The 25,688-nt window shown below is 36.7% G+C and overlaps 3 protein-coding genes across 3 annotated transcripts; all 3 read left to right on the top strand.

The window, feature by feature from the left end:
• Positions 1-6,307: 6,307 nt before the first annotated feature.
• Positions 6,308-11,669, top strand: LOC132163202 (probable inactive receptor kinase At5g58300). Its single transcript, XM_059573405.1, has 3 exons — positions 6,308-6,938; positions 8,577-9,938; positions 10,742-11,669. Exons 1-3 carry the CDS (start codon positions 6,929-6,931, stop codon positions 11,368-11,370), a joined length of 2,001 nt encoding a protein of 666 aa, XP_059429388.1. The 5' UTR covers positions 6,308-6,928; the 3' UTR covers positions 11,371-11,669.
• Positions 11,670-13,251: 1,582 nt separating this feature from the next.
• On the top strand, positions 13,252-16,894 carry LOC132163531 (ubiquitin-conjugating enzyme E2-17 kDa-like). Its single transcript, XM_059573849.1, has 3 exons — positions 13,252-13,434; positions 15,375-15,479; positions 16,487-16,894. The coding sequence occupies exons 1-3, from the start codon at positions 13,267-13,269 to the stop codon at positions 16,628-16,630; spliced, it is 417 nt and encodes a 138-aa protein (XP_059429832.1). The 5' UTR covers positions 13,252-13,266; the 3' UTR covers positions 16,631-16,894.
• Positions 16,895-20,443: 3,549 nt separating this feature from the next.
• Positions 20,444-22,371, top strand: LOC132164084 (pathogenesis-related genes transcriptional activator PTI6-like). The gene has a single exon (XM_059574502.1). The coding sequence runs from the start codon at positions 21,041-21,043 to the stop codon at positions 21,863-21,865; it is 825 nt and encodes a 274-aa protein (XP_059430485.1). The 5' UTR covers positions 20,444-21,040; the 3' UTR covers positions 21,866-22,371.
• The last annotated feature ends 3,317 nt before the right edge of the window (positions 22,372-25,688 follow it).

Raw genomic sequence — 25,688 nt, 5'->3', positions numbered from 1 at the left:
GGAGAGATTGGTTAGTGAATAAATAAAGTCTTCCAACCACTACTACTACCACGGCTACGCTAGGGCTTGTTAATTATTTTGAGTGGCCAATAGTTCCCAAGCATTTCACAATTGTCGGGAATTAACAAAAGGAAAGAGTTGGCGGGGGAGGTAGGAAAGATGTTGCTATCAGAAACGATAGGGAACTTAATTAGGGCGTGCAAGATTCCCAGCGCACTCAATGACAAGAAATATTGTTCTTTCATTCATGGGTTGTAGTAATTGCTTTCATCTCATCTATGTCGTTTCTTCTAATTGTTTCAATACTCAATACTCCTTTTTTTTTTTAACCTTTGCTCTTTCCTTCATTCATTATTGCAACGTAAAATCACGTAATTTAAAATTTTAAAAATAATATACACTATTAAATAAAATTTAGAATAAATCCTCTTTCATTTTCTTCCTGTTTCTTTTCTTCTTCTTAGGTAAGCATGCATCATTCATTAACTGTTCAAGTGTTGGTGGGTCATTTTGATGGAGGTTCAGTGAATGGGAGACATGTTGTATCCGGGTATTGCCAAAAAATAATAAGCTGATGGGACCTATTTATTTATTTATTTATTTATTTATATCTTCTAGCAAGGCCGCACAGGATCGCCACAAAGAAATATATATATAAAAAAAAAAAAAAATTAAGATCGATCCAGCGGTGCCCATGGGTGGATCCATGCCTTTCACTCAATCAATGCCACAAAATGTTATTTCAGAATTCAGAGTGACAGGGCCCTACCACGTGGCGTACACAGAAGGATTTCAACTTATTCAGAGCAAAGTCACAAAGCAAGTAAAAGAAACAACCAACATTTATTTCTTCATTTTGTACCAATTTCATGATTTCATTTTCTCTCAATTTCAAATTCGTACACAAATCTTTCAAACTTCAACATTTTTTTATAAATATATTTATATTAAACATGTTTCTACCTCCAATATATTTATTTGGCGGTTGGAGTTTGGTGTAGAACATTAGTAATTTAGTACATTAGTAGGTAAGATCTCATTCATGGCTATGATTGTGTATAGATATTCTCTTCAAGATACGTCCATCTCATACGTGCTAATAATACAAACTTTTAGGTAGAATTTATTGTTGAAAATTAGTTTGCCAAGAGAGAATGTCTAAGCGCTTATATATATATATAGTTGAGATTATACTTAATAATCGTTACAATATGTTTGTTAATGTGTTTTTATTTTTTATTTTTAAAAAATGTTTTATGTTTTAAATTATTTATTAATGTATTTATATCGAGAACAAAAAATAAAGATGAGTGAAAATCAAAATACGGCCATTTAAAAATGATTTGATCAAATAAAACTCAATCAATTAAAGATAAAACCCAAATTATGTCGAATTGAGATCGTCATCAATTTGTTGTTGAAATTGCCATATGGGACTCGATTGCTCGATCTTATAAATCTTAATGCCATATGAAGTCTTGCTGAAGATCCCCGATTCAATTATGTCAGACTATCAAAGGTACTCAAATACCAAGCTCGACCGTTTCATGTGAATTTGGGTCGATCAGAAACTACAAAATGATTGAATACCATAATATATATAATTGGGTCGGTAAAAAGCATATATATATTGACTTGCAAGTCCCGATCGAGCAGTCAAGAAGAAGTACACTTTTATTCAAAGTATCCAAATTTCATTTACTTAAAGGAAAATTGTTTGATAAACAAAACAGGCTCTCTTGACTTGAGTGCAACATAAATGTTCTAGCTACTTCCCCTGCCAAGCTGGAACAATGATTCCCTCTATGACCAATACAAAATATAAAAAAAGAAACAGAAACAGAAACATTTGTCTCAACCCTTTTGTGCCTTATCACACCTTTCATTGTTCTCCCTTTAAACTATGACTTTGTCAAAGATTATACAATTGGTACATAGAACAAATTTGTAAAGATCTTATTGTAATAATATTTTAGCAATGGCCCGCATGCAGATTAATTAATTGTATTAATTATCTTCATATCTTATTGTCAAGAGCTGTATTACATATGTTCGGAATATAATTTTTTCATTTCAAGTAAAATAGAAAAGAATTATTTCATGATCAGAATTTAATCTTATTGTATTTAATGGTATAAATAAAATTATACTAATTAAGTGAAATAAAGGCCATGCAAGAGTGGTACGTGCATGTGATTTTGTTTTATTTTTTGTCTTTTATTTAATGAAGTAGCAGAACATTAATTAAGGAGATTAATATGGTGGTGGGTTCTGGGTTCTGGGTTCTGGCATTGCCAACTCAGTCCCACAGGGAATCATAAACTTTTGACGAAAGTTGAGACATCATGATGGTTAGAACTTCCCGTTCATGGGTTTGAGTTGTGATCTGGCAGAGTGTACAATTTATATGCTTCATAATCCAAAGATTCATGAATAAAAATTTAGTTTCGAATTTAATTATTTGGTTAATTAGGCAAATCATTTTAATATTGTATATATAGAATTTGTGTGGGTACATGCATGGATGATGATGAGGACGAGGAGCATCCAGACTGCATTAGTGGAGGTAGTTGGGTAATAGAAAAGGTAAGAGTCAAGAGTCAAGAGTCAGGGGTGGTTGGATCAGTATGTCCATATATACTTGCCCAACTCTCTTTTCTACTCCAAACTTTTTTTATCATTTACACTATTACTACTAAACAAAAAAAAATTATGTAATTATAAAAAAAAACACCACCATTTGCAGCATCCAAAGCATGTCATTTTCCCAGATTTGGAGAGGATATGATATGATCCTCGTGATGGATGAAGTTGTGGGTGCAATTGAAAGTTCTAAAAATTTCTTAGCTTTTGAAGAAGGTAGGGGAGATTGAGAAATAGTTGAACCAACAGTAAATGATGAGTTTCCTCCAAGAATTGTAAGACAAATAATAGCAAGAACAATGTATTTTGTGGTTTGAATTTGGATTTGAAATTTCATTGCATGAAAAGGGCTCCACTAAAAGAAGAGAGCCAGCTAGAGAAGCAGGGATATATAAAGGACTTCCAATTTTGCCAAATGGAACCAAAAGGGGCATAACAATGCATGCACCCACTCTTATATATATATATATATATAATCAAATGGAGAAAAAAAGTTATAAGGGAAGATCTTTTTCACTCTTAATTCGGATAGAAGAGAAAATGAGATCTTATAGAAATGCTTCCAAACACATGATGAAAAGTGGCCAAGCGGGCAAAAAAAAATCAATCTTCTAAGATACCTTATTGCTTGAGTTATGTCTCTTGTGCTCACATGACACAAGCCAAAAGTACTGCATCAATAATTAAAAATACGTAACATTTTACTTGCGTCCTTTGCACACAAATACACGACGCAAGCTAACTGCACACCAAATAGTAGTGCTAAGCTCACAAGATCCTATTGGCATGGTATGATTAGCCAATTAAGTAAGTGATATTCATGTATTGTTTTGAAGCGGTTTAATCCATCTGTTTAGGTAATTTTGAACATTCTCATTTGTGTTTCATTTATTTTTTGAGCACTTTTCAACAGCTATTTGTAGGTGAAAATTTAGAAGGAAAAAAAAAGAAAGAAGAAAAGCTGCTGGGCTGGCAGGTTAGCCAATTATGTAGGATTTGAATGCCAACCAACCCATCTTTTCGGGTTGCTATCAGTATGATGAAATGTCAATGATATATTAGATTAGATGGTCTGCAACCCTGAACCCACCATGCATATGTGTATTTTGACCACATGTGGGCTAACTTAGGAAAAAGAAGGACTCTCTGTTCCTTCAACATCAACTGTGACACCACAGCACAAAATATGGAGTCTGACCACATTATTAAAAGGAAAAATAATACAACTGATCAGTCAAATCTTAATCTCTTGCCCATTTTTATCATGGGCTAGCTCCCTAGAAGAAGTAATGATTTAATGAGTATTAAAATATTAATTAAATAATTCAATGAGTTTAAAAATAGATGATAATTTAATGGTAGCTCCGAAAGTGCTCCATGCAAAGAGCACCACCACAGAGGTACTATTGAATCATGTGGAGAAGTGAAACAAGTGGGAGTTCGCCATCTTTGCCTATTGCCATATTGATATACAAGCAAATTTTGGTTGGCTATTCACTTTCTAGAACTGCAGTATCTCCCCTCAATGGTCCTAGAAAACCCATTGCAAAATGATTGCATTGCCTTTTGCTTGGGCCCGGTTAAGTCTTGCTTAGTGGACTATATATCCCATCTGCTTTACAAAAAAAGAAATAAAAAAACAATGAAATCATTGTGTTTGTGAGCTTCGAGTAGTGTAAAGGATACTGATTCAAATATTTGAATTTAGTTTCTTTGATATGTACATGCTATGTAGAGTCTGTGAACATCATGTATGCATGCATGTATGTATGATATGGGAAGGAGGATTGGACTTTTTTTATTTTTTTATTTTTTTCTTTTTAATTAAAAAAAGTTGGAGGGAAAGGCCAATTATAACTATCTTACTTTGGCATGACCGTAGTAACACCAACCCGCAGGGCGCTGTTCAAGAGGGACCTAAACTGTGAAAATTGCATGCGCTCTCTTAAAACCGACCGAGCCATAGCGTAACATCCGTCTCACCAAGGCATCAATAGGACTCAAGGTGGTTAACACTAATAGGCTAAGGAATTTTCATTGCAAGAGTCGAACCCAGGCCCTAGTGCATGCCTAACCTCATGAGAATTACTTAAAGACCATTGAACTACCACCCTTGGTGGTAAAGACGATTGGACTTGGGTTGTGTAAGAAGTTACTAATATTAAGTAACTCCAGTAAAAAAAAAATAAATAAATAATAATAATAATAATAATAATAATAGAAATCTAAACATTTATTTATCCAGCCATACTCATTCAATACAGAAATAATTATGCATCATTTTCATGCCAATTATAGCTTCGGTTAGATCATGCATAAATTCTCTTTCTATGAAATTATAGAAAGAAAAGGGTTTGTGGGCCAATATCTGCCATAAGGGTAATGTTAAAATAAGATTTTTTTTTTTTATTAATTATCATTAAATTTGTGATAAATTATTATTAAATTTTGATATAATTTTTAAAAACACATCAATTTTAAAAAGACACAAAAAAAAAAAAAAAAAACATAAATCTTCCTTTTAACATTTCTTGGGAAAAAAAAAAAAAGCCAAGCCATAACAAATGAGAAGGTAACTCAATTCTAACATAATTAATATGACATAACTGCCACTTTTAGGTACTTCAATATTTCCTAATTTTTAGAACTATATCCATAAAGACTGGGCACGGATTTCCTTATATCCTTAATGTCCTATATTAATATCAGACACTTGTTTACTCATAAAAAATATCAGACACTTGTTCCAATTTTAATTGATACACGGAAAATGTTAAACTTCAAACTATTTTACAATTTTTAAAATATATATATATTTTTTTCTTATAGATAAAATGGAAACAAGCCAAACTTATTAGAAATCGGTCTTGGGCCTAACTCAACCAAAAAACTAGTTTAAGAATTAAAGTTTTTCCTTCACTCTTATAAATGACCCATCTCCTTAATACCCAGACAATGTGAAACTTCCAACATGCCCCCTCACGTGTGGCGGGAGGACATCTAAGCCAACACGTGCGACAATGGGTGACAGTGGGCCACAGTCAATTGGGCTAGGCACGTGTGGCGGGAGGACATCCAAGCCAACACTTGCAACATTGGGAGAGATGATGGGCCACAGCCAATTGAACCGATCTGATACTAGTAGTTGTCAAAAGCTTTGATACCATGTTAAATCACAAGTTGTTTAACACTTACCTTCATGTGTGTGCTCAAACTTTCTTTTAATAGGTGAGGCCCAACATGTGAAATATTTAATTGAAATGGGAGGTGAATTGACGGAGTCAAAGTTTAATCTCAAGACCTTTGACTCTAATACCATATTAGAAATGAGTCTTGAGCCTAACTCAATTCAAAAACTAGCTCAAGAGTTAAAATTTTTTTTTCACCTTTATAAATGACCTATCTCCTTAATACCCAGACGACGTGGGACTTCCAACAAAACTAAATAGAAATTTCCAAGCAAATGTTAGAGAGATTTTATTGAGCCACCTACCCTCAAGCAACTGGACCTTATAAACGTGTTCACACATTTAGTGTTGAGCTTTATAGCAATATATCTCCATCCGAAGCCAGCCAAAGTGGCAGGGTGGGCAGTCTATTGGGGGGTAAAAGTGTAATTGGAGAGGAGATAAAGAGTGATTATCGTAGGTTTAGTTAGCGACATAGTGTAGACTAGTGTTAAGTACAACAACTGCTTTCATCATCGTAGGTAGGAAGGAGATTTGAGTGTGTTTTATCGTTGCCTGTCTGGAGTCTGGAGTCTGGATCACACTCTCTTCTTCTTCCTCTCTCTCTCTCTCTCTCTCTCTCTCTCACACTGCCACTGCCACTGCCAGACAAAAAAAAAAGTCATTGCTCTCTTTCTCTCTCTACTCCTTTATTCTTCTTTACTCTTCTTTCCTTTCTTTCCCTTTTCTCCCTTTTATGCAATAATAAAATCTTTTTTCTCTCCGACAAAAATTCCTCCAAATGTTCGCTTCGCTGAAATTTTCTTGTTTTCCTTGAAACGCCTGCTTCAGAATCCTTACGGGGGTGTGTATCGTAGCAAGTAGCAACTTCTCAAATCCCATGAGGTTTGAATTTACTATGTTTTAAGCCTATGGGAGTGGGACCACCCAAAGCAGCCAAATCCATGGCCTTCAGCTAAATTGGATCTGAGGCTCCCCACTATGGTACCCTCACTCTTGCGCAAATGCCGTTCGTGTTGGGCCTCTTTGAAGCTCTAATGCCCGCTTCTCAGCTCCGCCATTGGATAAAGAGTTAGCTCAGTGCTGCTGCTCTCCCCATGTCTTCAGGTTTGCCTTCTTTACTCCGACCATTTTTGTTTGCTACTTAATGGGTCAAAATTGTTCTTTTTTCCTACATGCATTTCCGTACGGATTGATTGAGCCTTTTTTAGATCTGGGTCATTGCAGACAATGGTTGTGAACCCCTCACATTGTTTGGATTTTCCTCTTTGTTAATGTGTGCTCCTGAGTCCTGCCCTCATTTTAGAGTAATGAGAGCTTTTGTTAAAACGTGTGATTATCTTCTTAAATTTCTTAATGGCCCACGTTCTTGTGTTTAGTGAATGTTCTTCAAGAATACCCGATGTTTTCTTGTTACATTACGTTTCGAGTAGGTTGGTTTTTGTTTAAGACATCAAGACACTTCCAGAAGTTTGTCAAATTAATTAGTTTTCTTTGATAGAACTTGGGTTGTTGAACAACTCCAGCTATCAAAGATTTAGGAATTGCTTCTTCTTTAAGCTAAAATTTGATGAAAAATCTACGACTTTACATTTAATTCTAGATCTTTATCCGCTGACTGTCTTCCCAACCTTTTTCCCCAGATTTTTGGTATTCTTTTTTTTTTTTTTTTTTGGTTAAGTTTGACAATTTAGGAAGTAAATTATGCTGTTGGTGCTCTACATTGAACAAACACACGCATTGTGTGCCTTGTCACCCTTTTGTTTCACATAATTTTCTGTTTTTTTCTGTTTGGTATTGAATCTATTTCCTAATCCCTGTCTGGTAGAATGATAAGTTGGAATACTTTTTTCTTTTTTTTTTTTATAAAAAAAATTCGGATATTAGAATACAAAAGGAAGAGGTTCCTTTGCTTTAAGCACTAAAATGTCTTTACCTGCTGCTTTTGAATGTCGATTACTTTTTGCAGTTGTTTATGAACTTTCGTGTATGGTGCCGGATGTAGAGAAAAAGAAGAAAAAAAATTGGCTCAACTTTTTTCGTGGGAAAGTTTGAGAAAATTCCCTATTGATAATGTTTTTTAGTGGGAGATGTTCCAAGCTTCTAAAACTCCCAATAGTCATATAAGTACCCTTGTTAAAAGAAAAGTCATTTTGTTGTTATATAACATAGAAACTTGAGTCTGCGTTTCTGTTGTGAATTACAGCTACTTTGACTACTAGGCTCACTTATTTTGAACTCGCAGAGCTATATCAACGCCTCTTAACATATGGATATACATTGTTAGAATATATGGATATATTCTAACATACATGTCTCTGATCTGTAAGCATATGTGGTTGTTTAGAGAAAGACACGGGTGAAATTGGCTTCCATTTCCTTTTTTTAATATACATTGCTGGACTATAGTGGACAAGTCTTTTATGAATTTAATGAAATGAAAGAGGAACTTCTTTGTCATCGTTTCTGCTTTTCATGAAAATTTGCATTTGACAAACAGAAACAGAGTAGTTTACCCTTGCTAGAGGTTGAATTTGTTATTTATTTTCCTTTTTCCTTTCATCTTTTTGTTTACTGCACTGTTACCAATGTAGGAGATGTGTTTGTTAGTTTTCCCTTTTCTGTTGTGAACTTTGTGATAGTATTTGCAGACGATTCATGCTTGGGTGGGATCAGGTTTTCTTGCTTTCTTGCTTTCTTTTGCTAGCTCCATAATCTTTTTCTGTGATCTTTGTGCTCAAACAGGAAGTCATCAAGTTTTGCAGAGGTTACATTCTCATTTCTACATTCAGTTTCAGCAACCCTGTGCCAAACAACTCCCCATGAGGTTCTGCTCCACTGCGGCATTTACTTTCCTCTTCACCATTATCAATCTTCTACCCCTGGCTATTTCTGACCTGAACTCAGACAAGCAAGCACTTCTTGACTTTGCTGCTGCTGTTCCCCATCGGCGCAATCTCAGCTGGAGCCCTACTGCTGCAGTTTGCAGCTCTTGGGTAGGCATCACTTGCTCACCAAATGGCACCCGTGTAATTGCCCTCCGGCTCCCTGGGGTTGGGCTTGTGGGCCATATCCCACCAGGTACCCTTGGTAAGCTTGATGCCCTCAGGATTCTCAGCCTTCGATCTAACCTTCTCAATGGTAATCTTTCTTCTGAGATTACCTCGCTTCCTTCACTCCACAACCTGTACCTCCAACACAATAATTTCTCTGGTGAGATTCCTACCTCCTTTTCCCTTCAACTCAATGTACTAGATCTGTCATTTAATTCCTTTTCTGGAAAGATTCCTCAAACAATACAAAATTTGACGCAGCTTACTGGTTTGAACCTCCAAAACAACACCCTTTCTGGATCCATACCTGAAATTGATCTCCCTAGACTTAAGCATTTGAATTTAAGTTACAATCATCTTAATGGCTCTATTCCATCATCCCTTCAAACATTTCCTAATTCATCCTTTGTGGGAAACTCTCTCTTATGTGGATCCCCTCTAAAAGCTTGCTCCTTCATCCTCCCACCACCTTCTCCATCACCTGAATTGTCTCCACCCCTACCATTGGTTCCTTCAAATAAAAGCTCCAAAAAGAAACTGTCCATGAGAGCTATCATTGCCATTGCAGTCGGAGGGTTTGTGCTGCTGTCTCTGTCCGCTCTAATTATTGTTCTCTGCTGTCTAAAGAAAAAACGTAGTGAAGGAACTGGTGTATCAAAAGGAAAGGGTTTAAGTGGTGGGAGGAGTGAGAAGCCTAAAGAGGAGTTTGGGAGTGGGGTGCAGGAGCCGGAGAAAAACAAGCTTGTTTTTTTTGAAGGTTGCTCTTATAATTTTGATCTTGAGGATCTATTGAGGGCTTCAGCTGAAGTGCTGGGAAAAGGTAGTTATGGCACAGCATATAAGGCTGTTTTGGAGGAGGCAACTACAGTGGTAGTGAAAAGGTTGAAGGAAGTAGTGGTTGGGAAGAGGGACTTTGAACAGCAGATGGAAATTGTGGGTAGGCTTGGGCAGCATCCAAATGTTCTGCCACTCCGAGCTTATTATTATTCAAAAGATGAGAAGCTCCTTGTCTATGACTATGTCCCTAGTGGCAGCTTATCTACACTATTGCATGGTAAGTAATATCGCCATGTTATTTCTTTCAATTTTTGGGCAATCTTAACCCATTATCTTGTTTTTAAATTATGCGAGTTAAACTATTTACTCTGACTACACATGAACAAATGAATGGACACATGCACTACTGTGGACCAATACAAAAAGATCAAGCCGGGAACTTAATCACTTATGAAACTAGTGTCGTTTGCCTTAGTATCTACAAGTGAGAATTCATTATTATAATCGCTGCATTTCTGAAAGAAAATCCTTCTTTCCTGAATTTTTTTGTTCAATAGTTGGTATTGTGAGAGATGATCATCATGAATTTTTCTACACTTCGGCAAGATATATGAAATCCTGGTGCACCTGGTCAATGACACATTTGATGATGGGTATTTAGAGCGATAATAACTTGTATCACATACTTACTGCTGATAATTAGGTCTCATTTAGGTGGCACAATTATTTTTTCTATGGTTGCCCTTTTCAATCCATAAGGAAACACCTTGTCACAGTTTCTTACCGGAAGGCATTATATATGTAGCAGCGTTTGCCCTGGATGCAAACAAGAATTCCCATGGGATATAATGCGTACATTTTCTTTGGTAGTTAAAAGTATTCTTATTTCTTATCAAAGATGACTGTAAAAGTTTTTATTCTAGGTGACAGGATGAGGTATAGCCTCATCATCTATCAATTAACTTCTCTTGGATGATCTATTATCTATCCACTCGTAATTTTCTCTTCCTTTTGTGAAATCCTCTTCTATCAGCTAACTCGTTCTCTTGTTGCTTGTTTGTGATTTCAATCTAATTACAGGAAACAGGGGAGGTGGAAGAACTCCATTTGACTGGGACGCCAGAATAAAGATCTCCCTTGGAACTGCAAGGGGAATCGCCCACATCCATTCCATGGGTGGTCCTAAATTCACTCATGGAAATATCAAGTCTTCAAACGTCCTCCTCAACCAAGATCATGAAGGATGCATTTCTGATTTTGGCCTAACCCCTCTTATGAATGTCCCTGCCACTCCTTCTCGGGGTGCAGGCTATCGTGCTCCAGAAGTGATCGAAACCCGTAAACACACTCATAAATCAGATGTATACAGCTTTGGTGTCCTCCTCCTTGAGATGCTGACTGGAAAAGCTCCACTACAGTCACCGGGTCGTGACGATTTGGTTGATCTTCCTAGGTGGGTCCAGTCTGTTGTTAGGGAGGAATGGACGGCGGAGGTTTTTGATGTCGAGTTGATGAGGTACCAAAACATTGAAGAAGAAATGGTGCAGATGTTGCAAATTGCCATGGCCTGTGTGGCAAAGGTGCCAGACTTGCGACCCAACATGGATGAAGTTGTTAGAATGATTGAAGAAATCCGGCAATCCGACTCAGAGAACCGGCCATCTTCTGAAGAGAACAAATCCAAGGACTCAAATGTGCAGACTCCATGATTGTATTTCAACTTTCAAGCCACTCTCATGAAGAACTCATCTGGTGCAGAAAGCAACTTCGAACATTTTATGTGGATACATGCCTAGTGAGGTTTTCCCCAAGTGTTAATAACCTCCTTAGGTTGCGTGGATGACTTGGTAGAGTGTGAATGTTTTCATTTATGCGATTTTTCTTAGGGATGTATTGTCCATTTGTCCTCATGCTGATGGGTTTTTCCAATTCATGATTTTGTTGTAATTTGTTTTTCAACATTATGAATTAATTGATTAATGACCTTCAATCAAGAACTTGCTGTAACTTTCTTGTGGCCCATCCTTCGGCTTGGTGAGTGTTGTGCAGGCCCCAAGCTCAAAGACTCAAAAAGCCGATGGTGAAAGCTTGTCCATTCCATTATTACACACGTGGCTTGATATCTTAAAAGCACGATCAAATCTGATCCATTTATGATGAAAACCATTTTGTTATCTTCAACTATATAAAAAAAATTAAAAGCCAATGCCGTTTATCCTTTTCATTAGCTCCTACTTAATTGGTCAAGACCCCCACAAATGGAAAAGAAAGAAAAAAGCAACAAAGAATGTACACATAGGTCATAGATGGAGGCAAATGGAAAAGGAAAGAGATAATGGGGGGCATACAGAAAAAGCTGAAAAATATGAAGATGGGATTGCAAAAAATAAAAGGAATGGATAATTGATATTGTAATAATTGGATTAGGGTAAAATTGAGCCGCCTTAGGTGATTTGGGGTGGCCTCCCAACCCCTGGGGTTGACCGGAAAAACCACCCTTTGGGTGGTTTGGAGTGGCCAGGGGTGGCTTTCGGCTATCTCTTTTATTTTTAAAATTTGAAATTAAATTAATAAAAAATTATTATACTGACATGGCAAATCGATGTGTTTCAACTAATTTAATGACAATTAAAAAAATTTGATGGTAAAATTTTTTTTGGCATTTCCAACTTAGAGAGTAAATTGATTTTGGCATTTTTCTTTGATAAAAAAAGAAAAGAGTAAATTGTTAAAAAAAAAAACAAAACAAAATTTAGGGACAACAAAATTTTGGTGAGTTTACCATGATGTTTTGATATAATTTCCCTAAAAAAAATTCAGAAACAAGGACGTTGATCCTACGCCAATTAGATTTTTATATTTTTTTTAAAGACAGAAAATTCTAGAACCTGCTCTTTTCTCGGTGTCTGTGGGTGGGTCTATAATACAAGTAAATACAATTCAACATCACCCTTTTGAATCTTCGCTCTGTTGCCCATCTGCTGTAGTTCGATCTTGATCACCCTTTTGAATCTTTGCTCTCTTACCCATCTGCTGTTATTCGATCTTGATCAATTCTTCGAAGAAACTAGTGATCTTTGTGCTTTCCCTTCTAAGGTAAAGAGATATACGGTGTTTTGTTTGACTGATATGTGGTAAAAATCAAATCTTTAGTTCTGGGTGCTTACGATCTGTTGCCGATTTAGGTTTGCTTTGTTTGTGGGTGTTCTTTAGACATGGTGCGTCAGAACTGGATCTTGGGAGCTCAAGGTTGATTTACAAGAAGAGACCCTCCCACCTCTTACAGCTGGTGGCATTTCGGCTGCGCTATGTTCTATTCCAACTCTCTTTTTTGCTTGTTAAATTTTTGTGCACGCCCCCCAAACCCACCAGCCACCCATACCCAAACCTAAAGTTATCATCTTCACCTCATGCGTGTCTGGTGGCTTTCTAATTTATGCACTGGGTTGGCTTCTCAAGTCCTCAGATGTTTTGGGTTTTAATCTGGGTGAAGACAATACCATATTTGTGCTTTTGCTTAGTTGCCCTTTGATTCATGTTGTTGGTTTTAGACTCTATCAGCTCATAATATACAGTATATGTGTTGCCGATGAATTGAAGTTTATATGATTAATTCAAGAGTTCGGTTCTTATATGTTTGCGTAGGTCCTGTGGCTGAGGACATGTTCCATTGGCAAGCTACCATCATGGGACCTGCAGATAGCCCTTATGCAGGGGGTGTTTTTCTAGTTTCTATTCATTTTCCTCCCGATTATCCATTCAAGCCTCCAAAGGTAATTTCATTCTATTTTCCTCCTCCTTGTTTGTTGCATTTAATTGCTCCCTTTCTATAATACTATATTCGTTTCAACGTATAATGCTTCGCATCCTGGCTTCAAAATTGAAGGGGCATTGAGGAGAACGCAACTCAATGCTTTTAGTTAAGCTTCTTTAAGTTCTTTTCCTGGTCCTTGGGAGCAAGCCTGCCCTTTAAGTTGATGTTGTTTAGGCGCTTTGTTGATTTATAAATGCGCTTCCTGCAGTGAAAATAACTTTTTACGATTCATTTCTGTCTATAGTGTAGCTGCATATAACTTCTGCTTAGTTAAAAGACCAATGCCGTTGCAGTTTCAACCATAAACACGATAAGAAAGTGAAAGATCTTTATCAAACGTAGTTCTGGTTATTGTAAAATTTGTGAGTTTGTTTAGGTATTGTGATCCACCCTTGTGTATATAAGTATTTGAATTTCATGTACTTCAGGTGCAACAAAATTAGGATAGTGAGGTAAATGAAAGGTTTAGAATCTAACCTGATATTAGTGCTCGAACTTTGGATGAAGGATCCAGAAACAGGGGCCACAAAGTTGAATCAAACACCTAAACGTAGAGATTACTTGGGTGGTTGGTAGGGGGGAGGGAGAGAGACGGATGACATTATAGTTTCCCTGAACAACGATGGTTTGAAATCTTTCTGTTCAGTAGATTGTTGCCAATGACATGATACTCTAGTTAGAAAAAACTAAATATGAAACAAGCTGATTTCTTCTGCAGGTGCTATTGTATTTGTAAAACCATTAACAGGATGCCTATTAACACCATATCAAATTCACAAAATAGATCATAATATTAATCAGTTTCAGACTTATGGCTTTTTTTAGCTAGTCTTATCTCTATGGTTGTGTCATCTTTTTCCACACATGTATTGGATTGTTCCCAATTTGTGGTTGTGTTGTTCTTAGAACAAAGCCAAACCGATATGAGACTCCACTATTATGTCTATTCACTTTGTAGCCTTGTTCCTCAATTTTTTTGTCTATGTTATGATCAAAGATCTGCTAGTACTTACTTTGAAAGATCTGTGATTTTAAAATTGTAATTTAGCTATTGAAACCTTTATCATTAGTTTAAAACTGAAATTTTGGGTATATTAGTAATTGTAAGAATTCCAGAGAGCATAATCTTGTTGGGAGATCATTAAAATTTTGCAAATGTTTGTGCAGAGTATGAGTCATTAGTTTTGCCTCATTAAATGCATTATGTCTTGTGCATAACTCATGTGCCCAGATTTTGTGTATTTGATATTTTCTATCTAATAGCATACATCTGCTATCATTTTGTAAAACGAATTGAAAGAATGAGGAATAATATGCAGAAGAAATATTTGGTGCTTGGATACATGTGATTATCCTTGATGTCAGCCTGCCGGCGAAGTTGGAGTATTACCTGATTCGTGTAGAGAGGGCACTTTGCACGGGTCCGAGGTTTACCCAAACAAGCTGGGTACTCGAAGTGGCCCCTGCCTTAGAGGGGTTCCTTGTCTTAAAAAAACATGTACACTATAGTTTTTTTGGGTAAAAAGTAAAAATAATGTATTCAAGTCTTCACATATGAGATTGATGATCCAGGGTTTATGTAAATGTTGATATATAGGGTACGCATTTTATAAATTAAACAAAGGTGTTTTGTTGATGTAAAGAGTGTAGATTGTGATGTTTCACTAGAGAAATTGCAGTGTTAACTCTATATGTATATTTAATGTGAAGTGCAGAGTGTAGTATGCTTTCAAACTGGAAGTCACAGTGTTGGCACTTCAATTATCTTTGCATTTTTTTTTTCTTAATCTTAATGGTGCTGACTTTGTGGTAGTTATATTACCATGTCTTGAATTTTTTGGTTATATTGTGTTTGTTATTTTAGAAATCAAGAACACTAACATTATTATATACTTTCAGGTTGCATTTAGGACTAAGGTATTCCACCCAAATATTAACAGCAATGGAAGCATATGTCTGGATATTCTTAAAGAACAGTGGAGCCCAGCACTAACCATTTCCAAGGTTTCATCGAACTATTCCCAATTTTTAATTTTTAGTTTACAGTCACAGGTAGTCTACTATCATTACCAAATAAGTGGTCTGGTTTGATGCTGTTATGCACGATTATATGGCATTTGCTTGAATACCAGCTTACTTGATATCATTTTGCAATATACTTTATTGATTTTCATCAATTTCAAGCAGTGAGATTCATGTCTCACTATGGGAAATCAATCAAATATCAGTTAGAATAAATGCTATCTGTACCTTGGAAGAAAGTTATGATAGTGAAACTTAGTTTATCCCATGTCTTCAACTGTTTCTCATCTCTACAAGGTTGCTGTTTGTTAGTGCATTTTGTGAGCTGATGGTCAAATTGTTACCCAGGTTGGGTTCAGATATGTTGCTTGTGTCCATGGGCTTCATTGAAGCTATCTGTTTTGGACATGTGGATGTGCTTGTCAATTATCTGCTGGTGATAGAAGTCAATATCTTGATGATGCTAATAAAGTTCCTCAAACCACTGACAAGCTTGTATTTGCTGGTGCATAACCAGACTTGTTTATTGCGAACCATGCCTAAATGCAGACTATCTATAGTAATGATTGAGCATCGTAAAACTAGGAATTTCTTGAACCTGCAGAACTTACTTGGTGCCTAAAAAGCAGTAAAGCACTGATATAGACTTGAGACACAACTTTGATGCAATATGGATATGGTGAAATGATAATTCTTGAAAAATTTGGATAAAATATACATTTATGAGTTCATCAATAAATTAAATATAGATTTTTTAATTCAAAGATAATAGTTACCTTTCATGTTTAGCTTTCACATATATCATCAAAGTATACTAGCTCTACCAATGATCCATTTATACTCGGAATTATTATTGGTTTAGTGTATGATGCAGTTTTGAACCCTTGTGTAGCATCAAATTTTATTTTGATATATACCACTTGAGTTGTCAAGTATTGATAAAAATATATTTTCATCGAGTTTATTTGTGCTTACGCCCCGTATTTTAGGTGCTGTTGTCCATATGCTCCCTGTTGACGGACCCCAACCCCGACGATCCGCTTGTCCCTGAAATTGCTCACATGTACAAGACCGACAGAGCTAAGTATGAAGCCACTGCTCGCAGCTGGACACAGAAGTACGCCATGGGATGATGGCGGATGCTCGCGAGCATCTACAAGCATGAGATGATGGTTTCATCTCCTTCAGGTAAAAGAAGGGAAAAGGACTCGATGTTGGCAAGGAACTTTGTTGTCATTTTGTGAATATTATTTGAAGACATTTAGGGGATTGGAAAACTGTAATGTAATGTTTGTTAAGCGAATGCTCTGCTTGTTGTTCTACAACTCATATATGATTGATTCAGAAAATAATTTATGTTTTGTGGGCACGATTCCTACAACACAAATTGCAATTTTTGCTTTGTATTACGAGGATCTGAGTGCAAATGTTTTTTATTTTTTCTGTCAAGGATAGGAATAAGGAAAAGTAGTCAAAATCATATTTTAAAACCATGGAGTGGGTCCATTAATACTCATATATGGATTTCATAAACCGGATGTAAATACTGTCATGTTTCATTGACATGCGACCTTGATATTCTGCCCATGTGATGGATCATGGATCACCATCCAATCAATTAATCAAACAGTAAATTGATGGAGAGGGTACGACCAAAGAAGATATTTTTAAGCGGCCTCGAACATTTGATGTGTCATTTTAATCAATAAGCATGTTTTATACGAGCAACAATAATTGCATCAAACAGAAAATCTTTACCAAGGGCAGCCAATCTTTCTAAACGGGAAAGCTTAACTTCTCCAAAAGTTGACATGATATATATCACGATAAATGTTATGAGTCAATAAATTTTATATATTTGGTTTATTTCATCTTACAAATTAACTATTAGATTTGTAGACTTATGTAGATTTTACATAAGTTAATGGTGGAACCGTAAATTTAATAGTTGATCTATTGAATTTGTATGAGAATATGAGTCAAATATGTAGAACTTATTGATCCATAACATTTCTCTTTCTGCATACGCTCATGAGAAATTTTTCCGCAAATTTATTAAAGTCTCTTAACTACTCTTACCCTCGTTATCATGGAAAAGGATTTGGAGAAGAACTATTTCATTATTAAAATTTAATGTTGTATCTACCTATGTAGATTATATATGGTGATATTTCTAACATTTAAGGATTGAGATTTTTTGATATTAAGACAACTTAAAAGAGGAGGATTGTCTGGAACCAAGCCTAATGAAGTGGAGGTCATTAAATCTAGTTTCCCTTCCCCCTTTTGTATAAACATGTCAAAAAAAAAAAAAAAAGAATTATAAGGTCTATTTGTTTTGGGCAAGTGGGCCTCACATCTCAATCGGGACAGATAAGTTTAATAGTCACCCTCTCTTAAACTACCTAAAGCCTATTATCTTCAATACCATTAAATGGTAACTTTAAACACATAATTAAATTATTAATCACCCAATGACGAACATTGCTTGGATAGGAAGCACTAGCAATATGAAAAAACTTCAAAGGCATGTTGGAAATATTTTGTCACTGAGCACACAATTAACTTATCCCTTGGTTGACAAGCAATATTTAAGGCCGTCATTCTCTCGAACTCTAGTACATGACTAACATAATTGCTCCCAATCCCATGCTAATTTTTTGTGGGGGGGGCGGGGGGCAGGGGTCTTTGCCTTTGCGTGTCCTCCAAGCCAAAACCAACTCATCCAATCGCTTTTTCAACGTTTTTTTTCAATCCATCCTAATTGCCTTTGAGGCCACTAGGATGTAAACCCTTTTTCATTTTGTAATGTTTCTACAATTCTACCTTTTAAAATCTCATTTTGGATGACCTCCGGCGACAGGGGCATGTTAGTGAAGGACCCCATGCTTGAGTGCGTCTTACCATGTGCCAGAATATCTTCTCTAAACAATAATTAATTCTTTCCTCTAATTGACCCCTTTAAACAACTCTTGATTTGATGATTAAATATTTGCCATAGGCAAAGAGTGACCATTTTCCCTCACCTAATTTGCCGGCTCATATATCTCGAAAGGTCTAAAAAATCAAAACAATTAGTGTCAGCGATATGGTATTGTTGTGTCATTTAACATTTTTTGGCTCGATCACCTCATATCTGACCTACCGATTAGTAATTTGAAAGTACAATCGTAGAGCGCCACACCAGATTTCTTTTTATTTTTATTATTATTATTTTTTTTAACATGTTAACATCAATATCCCGTGATTTTAGCATGTGATTGTTTGCAAAAATCGTGAAATCTAAGGACCCTAAACAACAAGAAAGGCTTGTATGGACGTTATGGCAAATCAGATATAAAAAACACCAAACACCAGATAAAAATATAATTTTCTTCTTCTTCTTAGAAGTTATCTTTTTATATTGTACACCTTAAAATGTCAATTTCCTTAAAAAAAAAAAAAAAAAGTAGGATTAGTCTTCATTATTATTATTATTTTATTTATTTTGTTTCATTAATTGAATGTGTCTTTAATCAAATAAAGGAAAAAATAACGATTTGGCTCGTTGGAGCTTTTTGATTCGGATTGTGTAGCTAGCGCTGGGATTAGGCACACGAAGGAAATTAAGGTGCGGGTACGATTATCATACCTCCAAAGTGAGGTGGAGAGGCAATGGCATAAAATCATCGGCATGCTTTGAGACACGAAGACAGTAAAGGCAATCAAGCCAATTACTGTGGTAATTAAGAAACGTCAATTCCATCTCCAACCACGTGTCTGACCAATTTCAAAAGAAAAACTCCGTCCACGTTGTCTACTGTTCTGAATAACAAATTGCGTGGTCGGTTTTGACAATACTTTTCAACCTATATAGATGCTACTTTCTCATCACTGTGCTATCACGAGCTAATTCAGTATCAAAAATTACATGAGACTCTAATAATGTCTCTCTCTTATTTAACCTCAATTGGAAAACTGACTCGAGTCAAGTCTAATTAAGCTTATTACAAACGATTTTATCTGGTTATAGTAATAATAATTTTACGGTTAGGTGAATTTATAAAATTTTCTTGGAAAACATCAGACAGAGTTGTCGTTTATGTGGTCAAGTTGTTCGTGTAAGATTCTCAACGTAAATTAAGGAACATGTACAGCCGTTCGAACTGGGAAATCGTCCAAGTCACCCACCCACGTCAGGACCAACTTTCCTGAACTACTTTAGCTGCTGTGCCTGAAAATGAAGTCACACCCCCCCCCCCCCCTCTTTTATTTTTTATTTTTTATTTTTTTATTTTCCGAAGGGATCTAAGTCTAATATCTGGTTATTGACGATTAGAGATAAAAATATTCTGCAGTATGATATTGGGAAGTGGGGTTGTTCATGGAATAGACCAGTGAGGAAGAAGCCTTCTGACACGTCAATATAGGCTGCTGGAAACACCTTCCAATTTTCCACTCAGACATGACTCGTGACTCATGACTCATGACCCAGCTCACACCCACAACACCAAAAGGAGAGAAAAGTTATTTATTGTAGTTTAATTATTTAATTATTTCTTCCATCTCATAGTAATGAATAATGATGGTGGTTTTTCTTTGGTGTCTCAAAAATATAGATGAAAAATCTTCAAAGTAAAAGTATTTATTCATTTAATTTTTCATCTTATCTTTAAATTCTCATCCATCTTTTTGAACTGCACTCACATATATTTTCTAAATTTGAATTTCATCCTTATGGAAAATATATATATATATATATATATTTTTTGTCAATTCATATTTTTTAAATGATTTTAAGTAATAGAATGAAACAAGGTCTATTAGTGCTTGGTAACACGATGTTTTTTTGTTGGTTGAGAAATCATGTGTAGATTACTCGTCAACTTTTTTACTGTAAATATTAAAAAAATAAATAAAAATTGACTAACTTTTAGTAAAGTTTGATATTTTACAGCCCAATCACGACGGTATTTTTCTGAAAAAAGAAAAAAGAAAGAAGGGAAAAACAGAGTCCCGTGCACTATATATACACTTGACCCGCTCAATTTTCCCCTCGTTTTCTTCCTTCTTCCTTCCTTCGGCGTCGAATCTTTCCGCTAGCTCCCTTCCCTCCCATCAATCCCAACACACAAAACCTGCAAGGGGCTTTAACCCGAGTCTCTTTCCCGCCAAAAGCCCGAGGTCTCTCTTTCTTTACCTCGGGTGGGTCGCGTCAATTCTTCCCTCTGTAAATTGTTGTCCATCTGTCTCAGTCTCACTCTCTCTACTCCCAAGTCTTGTAATTATAAGCGTATCCAAAGCCCAGATACTTTCCTTGCTATCTATCTTCGTACAAGGTTTCTCTGCTACCACTCTCTCTTTAGTCTTTTCCTCTTTTTCACTTCCAATTATACATAAGAGGCATAGAATCTCCCCCTTTGTTCTTCATAAAGCTCTTTCCTTTCCTTTGATCGAGAAAAACCCACCTTCACTGGATCACATGCTTTTTCGCTTCCTTTGATGCATCTGAACAAACCCATCTGCTACTGTCCGATCTCCTATCATCTTCTACAAAAAGCACCATGACAAGCCCCGACACAAACAGTTTCCACCATCCCCAATTCGGCAAGTCCGTAAAGTTCTCTCAGCACATAGTAACAACAACTGAGCTCATTCATCAACGGAAACCCACGACTCCCGGCGACTCACAACCAAAGCTCAAGCTTGTGAGGATCATACTCACCGACGGCGATGCCACTGACTCCTCCAGCGACGACGACGAAGAATATTGGTCCGTACGAAGAGTTAAACGGCACGTCAGAGAGATCAGCTTCGAGCAACCGCCATCACTTTCCCCCAAGAAGTCGCTGAGGCAGGAGCCTGCAGCTAAAAAGAGACCGTTGAGATCGCCGGGGTCCGAAGCCAAGCGCCGGAAAAAGTTCAGAGGTGTCCGGCAGAGGCCTTGGGGTCGCTGGGCAGCCGAGATCCGAGACCCGACCCGCCGCAAGCGGGTCTGGCTGGGAACCTTCGACACGGCCGAAGAAGCTGCCTCTATGTATGACAAAGCAGCGGTGAAGCTCAAGGGTCCTAACGCCGTCACAAACTTCCCTAACGCCGTCGCGAACGCCGTTACGACGGAAACGTCGGTGTCGGTCGACGTTGAGAGTCCCAAGGAAAGCTCTGGCATGTCTGACGCAGCTGCCTCCTCGCCCACTTCGGTCCTGCCTTATGACGAATCAACGACGCCGTTCGACGGATTTTGTTACTTGGACGCTGATGTCTTCGGGTTTGATATCGACTTGCCGTTAGGTTTGCCGGATTTTGTTTTGTCTAGAAAGCACTTGGCCCATCAAGAGGAGGAAGAGTTCGGGGAGTTTGACATCGACGATTTCTTAGTGGAACAGTGAGGGAGTGTTTAGTAATACGGTTCCCCACCTATTTCCGAAACAGTGACGTGGCATATTTTGATTAGTTAGTTGGTTGACGGGGGAGTGGACCAAGAGAGTCGGAATTCCTAAAGTGGCCCTCGTTCATTTTGATCTTTATATAGGTAAAAACTACGGAGTGTTTGATATACATAGACAGAGAGTCAGCCGATCCTAGCACTAATACGCCGATTTTGTCTTCTGTTAATGAGCCAATGAGGTTTTGTTATATTGTTATTGGTCTAATTGTAATTATGCCGTATTTAAAAAAATAAAAAATAAAACATAATTGCGAGGTGATAAGTTTGAAGTGCGTGAAGGGTGGGTTTTGAGAGATTTTTAGGCCATTCCTTCGGTTTCACGCCAAAAAAGCGTTGAAAAGTAAATGGGGGGGTTTTATTGTAGCAACTAGCAAGATTAATTATTTAAATTAATAATAGAATATAATAAAATTGGTGTCTATGGATGTTTGGTTTCTGATTAGTAAATGATTTGTTTTTGTTCAATGAATCTTCTTCTTCCCTGTTTGCCGGCCAGTGCTCAACTGGATAGCACACAGGAAAGTGTCAAATGTTAGGCACGTGCTCCTTAAACCCCGCCAAGTCGTCTTGCCCTGAGGTAAGACTTTTGTCGGATATCTTGTGGACTCTTCCAGGGGCGGAACTATGTACAACAGTGGGGGGACGAATGTCCCCCCAAATTTTTTGAAATTTTTATTAAAGTAGGTATATTTTATATATTTGCTCCTTAAATTTAGAAATTTGTCCCTCCAAATTTAGAAATTTGTCCCCCCAAATTAATTTTTTACTCCCTTGTATTTATCTGCAGCAAGACTTTGTTTTTAGCTTTCACTGTTGTCAATTAACTTAAATATTTGATGGGTTTGGATTCATTAATTTATTTGGCATTCTTTCACTTGTTAGTGGTAATAAGTAACTATGGTAAAATTTTAACAAAAATGACTTGTGATTTACTATGAAATTATATCTTACCATATGTATCTATGTATTCGGTAGGTGCTATTATGATCACGCCCAAGTAGGATAGCCACAATTAGTCTCTCTGGCCTACCCTTTTAATTAGAAAAAAAAAAAAAAAAAATTCGTCCCCCCACACTCAAAATCCTGGTTCCGCCCCTGGACTCTTCCAAAGCTTAGATGCTTCCATTTTTTACCTTCTTTGGTAGATGGATGGATGGATGGATGGGTGTTCTCAGTTCTAAATTCTTGATTGGATTCTTACATTTTCTTGGCTCTTATCATAATTAATGGATCATTAGTGTATCAGAGCAAATTATGGCATATATATATATAGGAACCATAATGGTAGCTTGTATATCTATAACTCGGAAATTACATAAACTTAAGATGCGAATACGAATTGTTGATTCGTATATTAGCAACAAGATTAGCACGTTTTTGTTATTTTAAAAAAAAAATTAACAATCGTAGCGACTATTATCCATGTTTTTAAACTTTAAAATATCAAGATGAAAATGGATGAAAGAATACAGCGGTGAGTGGGAGCCCAGAGCCCGCAAAAAGGACGTATAATAATGGAGAGCCCCACCACGCTGGTTGACGCTATCAAGAGAAAACTGAATGAATCTTATAATCCAAAATAAATAAATAAGGAGGGCTAAAGAGGGAAAACCGGAGAAAAAATAAATGGACTACCGGCGGCTTCAAATCAAGAGCGGAAATTTCAAATGGAGGGGGTTGAACTTGGGGGGGTCAAATAAATTTGGAATGACATGGATTTAATAGGTGGAGTGTGATTTGGCGGGACCCGGTTGGTGAACAAACAGATATGAAAGAAACTGTAGCTCAAAAATGGCCACGTACCCACATGACGGGGCCACCCCAGCCTATGAATGACAGCCGCCTTCCACTATCACCATTATCTTAAGAACCCTAAAAGTCTTCCTCCGGCAAATTAACAGGCTAGGGTCCATTATGTTATTTTACATTTATTTATTTTTTGATTTGTTTGTTAATGGGTTTTTCTTAAAAAAAAAAAAAACTAACGAACATACAATATCCAAACACAAAAGCCGTGAATCCAGCAGGAGATTTGGCATTCGTACCGTCTTCCTAAAAGGGTGTGGGAAGAGATATATATGAGAAATTGAGCAGAGTCATCGTAAAACTGTTACGTGGTGGGGTGATGGTGATCGAGAGTGGTGAATGGTGATGAATGATGATAGTGGTGAGGCCCCAGAGCAGTGTTTTCTTTCCGAATTTGTGGCCGCCATCCACTTTAACGATATGCAGGTGATGACAACAATTGAACCAGAAAATAGAGACATATTATTCAATTTTTCCTTTATTTTAATGCACCCTATCCCAGTGAGGTTTGTTTTTGGTCCAAAGCTTGGAAACCAAGCAACTAAATGCAGAGACGTGTCAAACGAAAAGTCTGCCTTATTGCTCTGGTGACGCCACGTGACGACTATCAGATGTATTTTAGACTTTTACCCCCATCTCTTATATATATATTACCATTTATGTTCAATTTAAATGGGACAAATGGGAGAAAAGTATGGAGTTAGGGTTGGATTATGCAAATCCAACTAAACCACTTATAATAATAGTAAGTAAGAATGTAAGATGGAAGAAGTTTCCTCGAAAGGGATTATGAAAAGTTATAAGTGGTTTTCTTCAAAGTGTTTCCTCAAAGTCTTAATAGTAATTAAGGATTATGAAAACTTTTGACTTTTCTTTAGCTTTCTTGCTTCTCTTAACAATTAAATATAAAATAGTCCCTCGCTCCGACGTGTTTGACCAAACAAAGACCACGCGCTACAAGTCTTTGGAAATGGAGTTAATGTGAAAGAGAAATGAAGGAAGAGAATTATAGCGAGAAACATTCTAAAAAGTGGCCAAAAAGGCCAGGTAGAGCCAAATTGGTGGGTGAAAGCAGTTGATAGAGTGAGTAACAACACGTGAAGGCTAATTAGTAGTCCATTAATCAAGGTTCATACAACTATCCCATTTCTTAAACTATTATTTGTTCACTGAAATGATCTCCCCACCACTCTTGTCTAATTGCTTTTTTTCGGCCCATTTAAGTGCACCGAGAGTTAATCAAGTGGTTCATAATTAATATATATACCTCAACTTACGGCCGGGCTGGGCCAATTTCGACCCGACCCGACCCGATTAATTTTTATTTGGTACAATGTGATTAATTAAATTTACTAACAAACAAGCCATTGTATCAAGGACTGATTTATTGTTCAAAGGCGTCTCAATCAAAGGAGTATAAAATTTGAAAGATGAAGAACATATGTGGTGGGAAACAGAATTCATGGTTTTGTAATTTTCTTGATTCCTTCCCCCTCCCCCCCGATGGGTTAATGGGGATGGGACTTTGGGTGTTGGGGGGGTTGCGGGGGACTGAACCTGTCCCTTCAATATCACCCAACAAGTGTCGTCAAGCAGAAGTCTAAGACAAGCAGACATTGACCCCCTTTTTGCCATGTGCACAATACAAAATGATGACCATAATTTCAACCCTTTCTTCTTCTTTAATATTTTGAAGAACAAAATCAAATAAAACATACAAAAATATTATAAGTGATTTGATTGTATTCAAAGAAAAAAAAAAAAAAAAAATCAAAGCAATAGAGAATACCAAATTGGCGACACACTAGACCTAAACAACACGACAAAGACTTATAAATTGGAAGGAGACTAAAACATAAGAAGAAGTCTCCTCACCAATTGAGTTGTCAAAACATAAAGCAAGAAACTAGTTAGACTTAAAAACCTCACTTGAGAAAATAACATCTCATAATCATTTT

This window comes from Corylus avellana, chromosome ca10 (genome assembly GCF_901000735.1).
Source record: "Corylus avellana chromosome ca10, CavTom2PMs-1.0".
Lineage (NCBI taxonomy): Eukaryota > Viridiplantae > Streptophyta > Magnoliopsida > Fagales > Betulaceae > Corylus > Corylus avellana.
The sequence above is the reverse complement of the archived record's forward strand: the minus strand, read 5'-3'. Positions and strand labels throughout refer to the sequence as shown.

What these genes read in the sequence shown, in the direction of transcription:
- LOC132163202 (XM_059573405.1), top strand. An exon ending in CTTATCTACACTATTGCATG is followed by an intron (nt 9,939 to 10,741) that starts GTAAGTAATATC and finishes ATCTAATTACAG; the next exon opens with GAAACAGGGGAGGTGGAAGA.
- LOC132164084 (XM_059574502.1), top strand. Translation starts at nt 21,041, where the DNA reads ATGACAAGCCCCGACACAAACAGTTTCCACCATCCCCAATTCGGCAAG.
- LOC132163531 (XM_059573849.1), top strand. Translation starts at nt 13,267, where the DNA reads ATGATTAATTCAAGAGTTCGGTTCTTATATGTTTGCGTAGGTCCTGTG. An exon ending in ATCCATTCAAGCCTCCAAAG is followed by an intron (nt 13,435 to 15,374) that starts GTAATTTCATTC and finishes ATATACTTTCAG; the next exon opens with GTTGCATTTAGGACTAAGGT. An exon ending in CAGCACTAACCATTTCCAAG is followed by an intron (nt 15,480 to 16,486) that starts GTTTCATCGAAC and finishes CCCGTATTTTAG; the next exon opens with GTGCTGTTGTCCATATGCTC.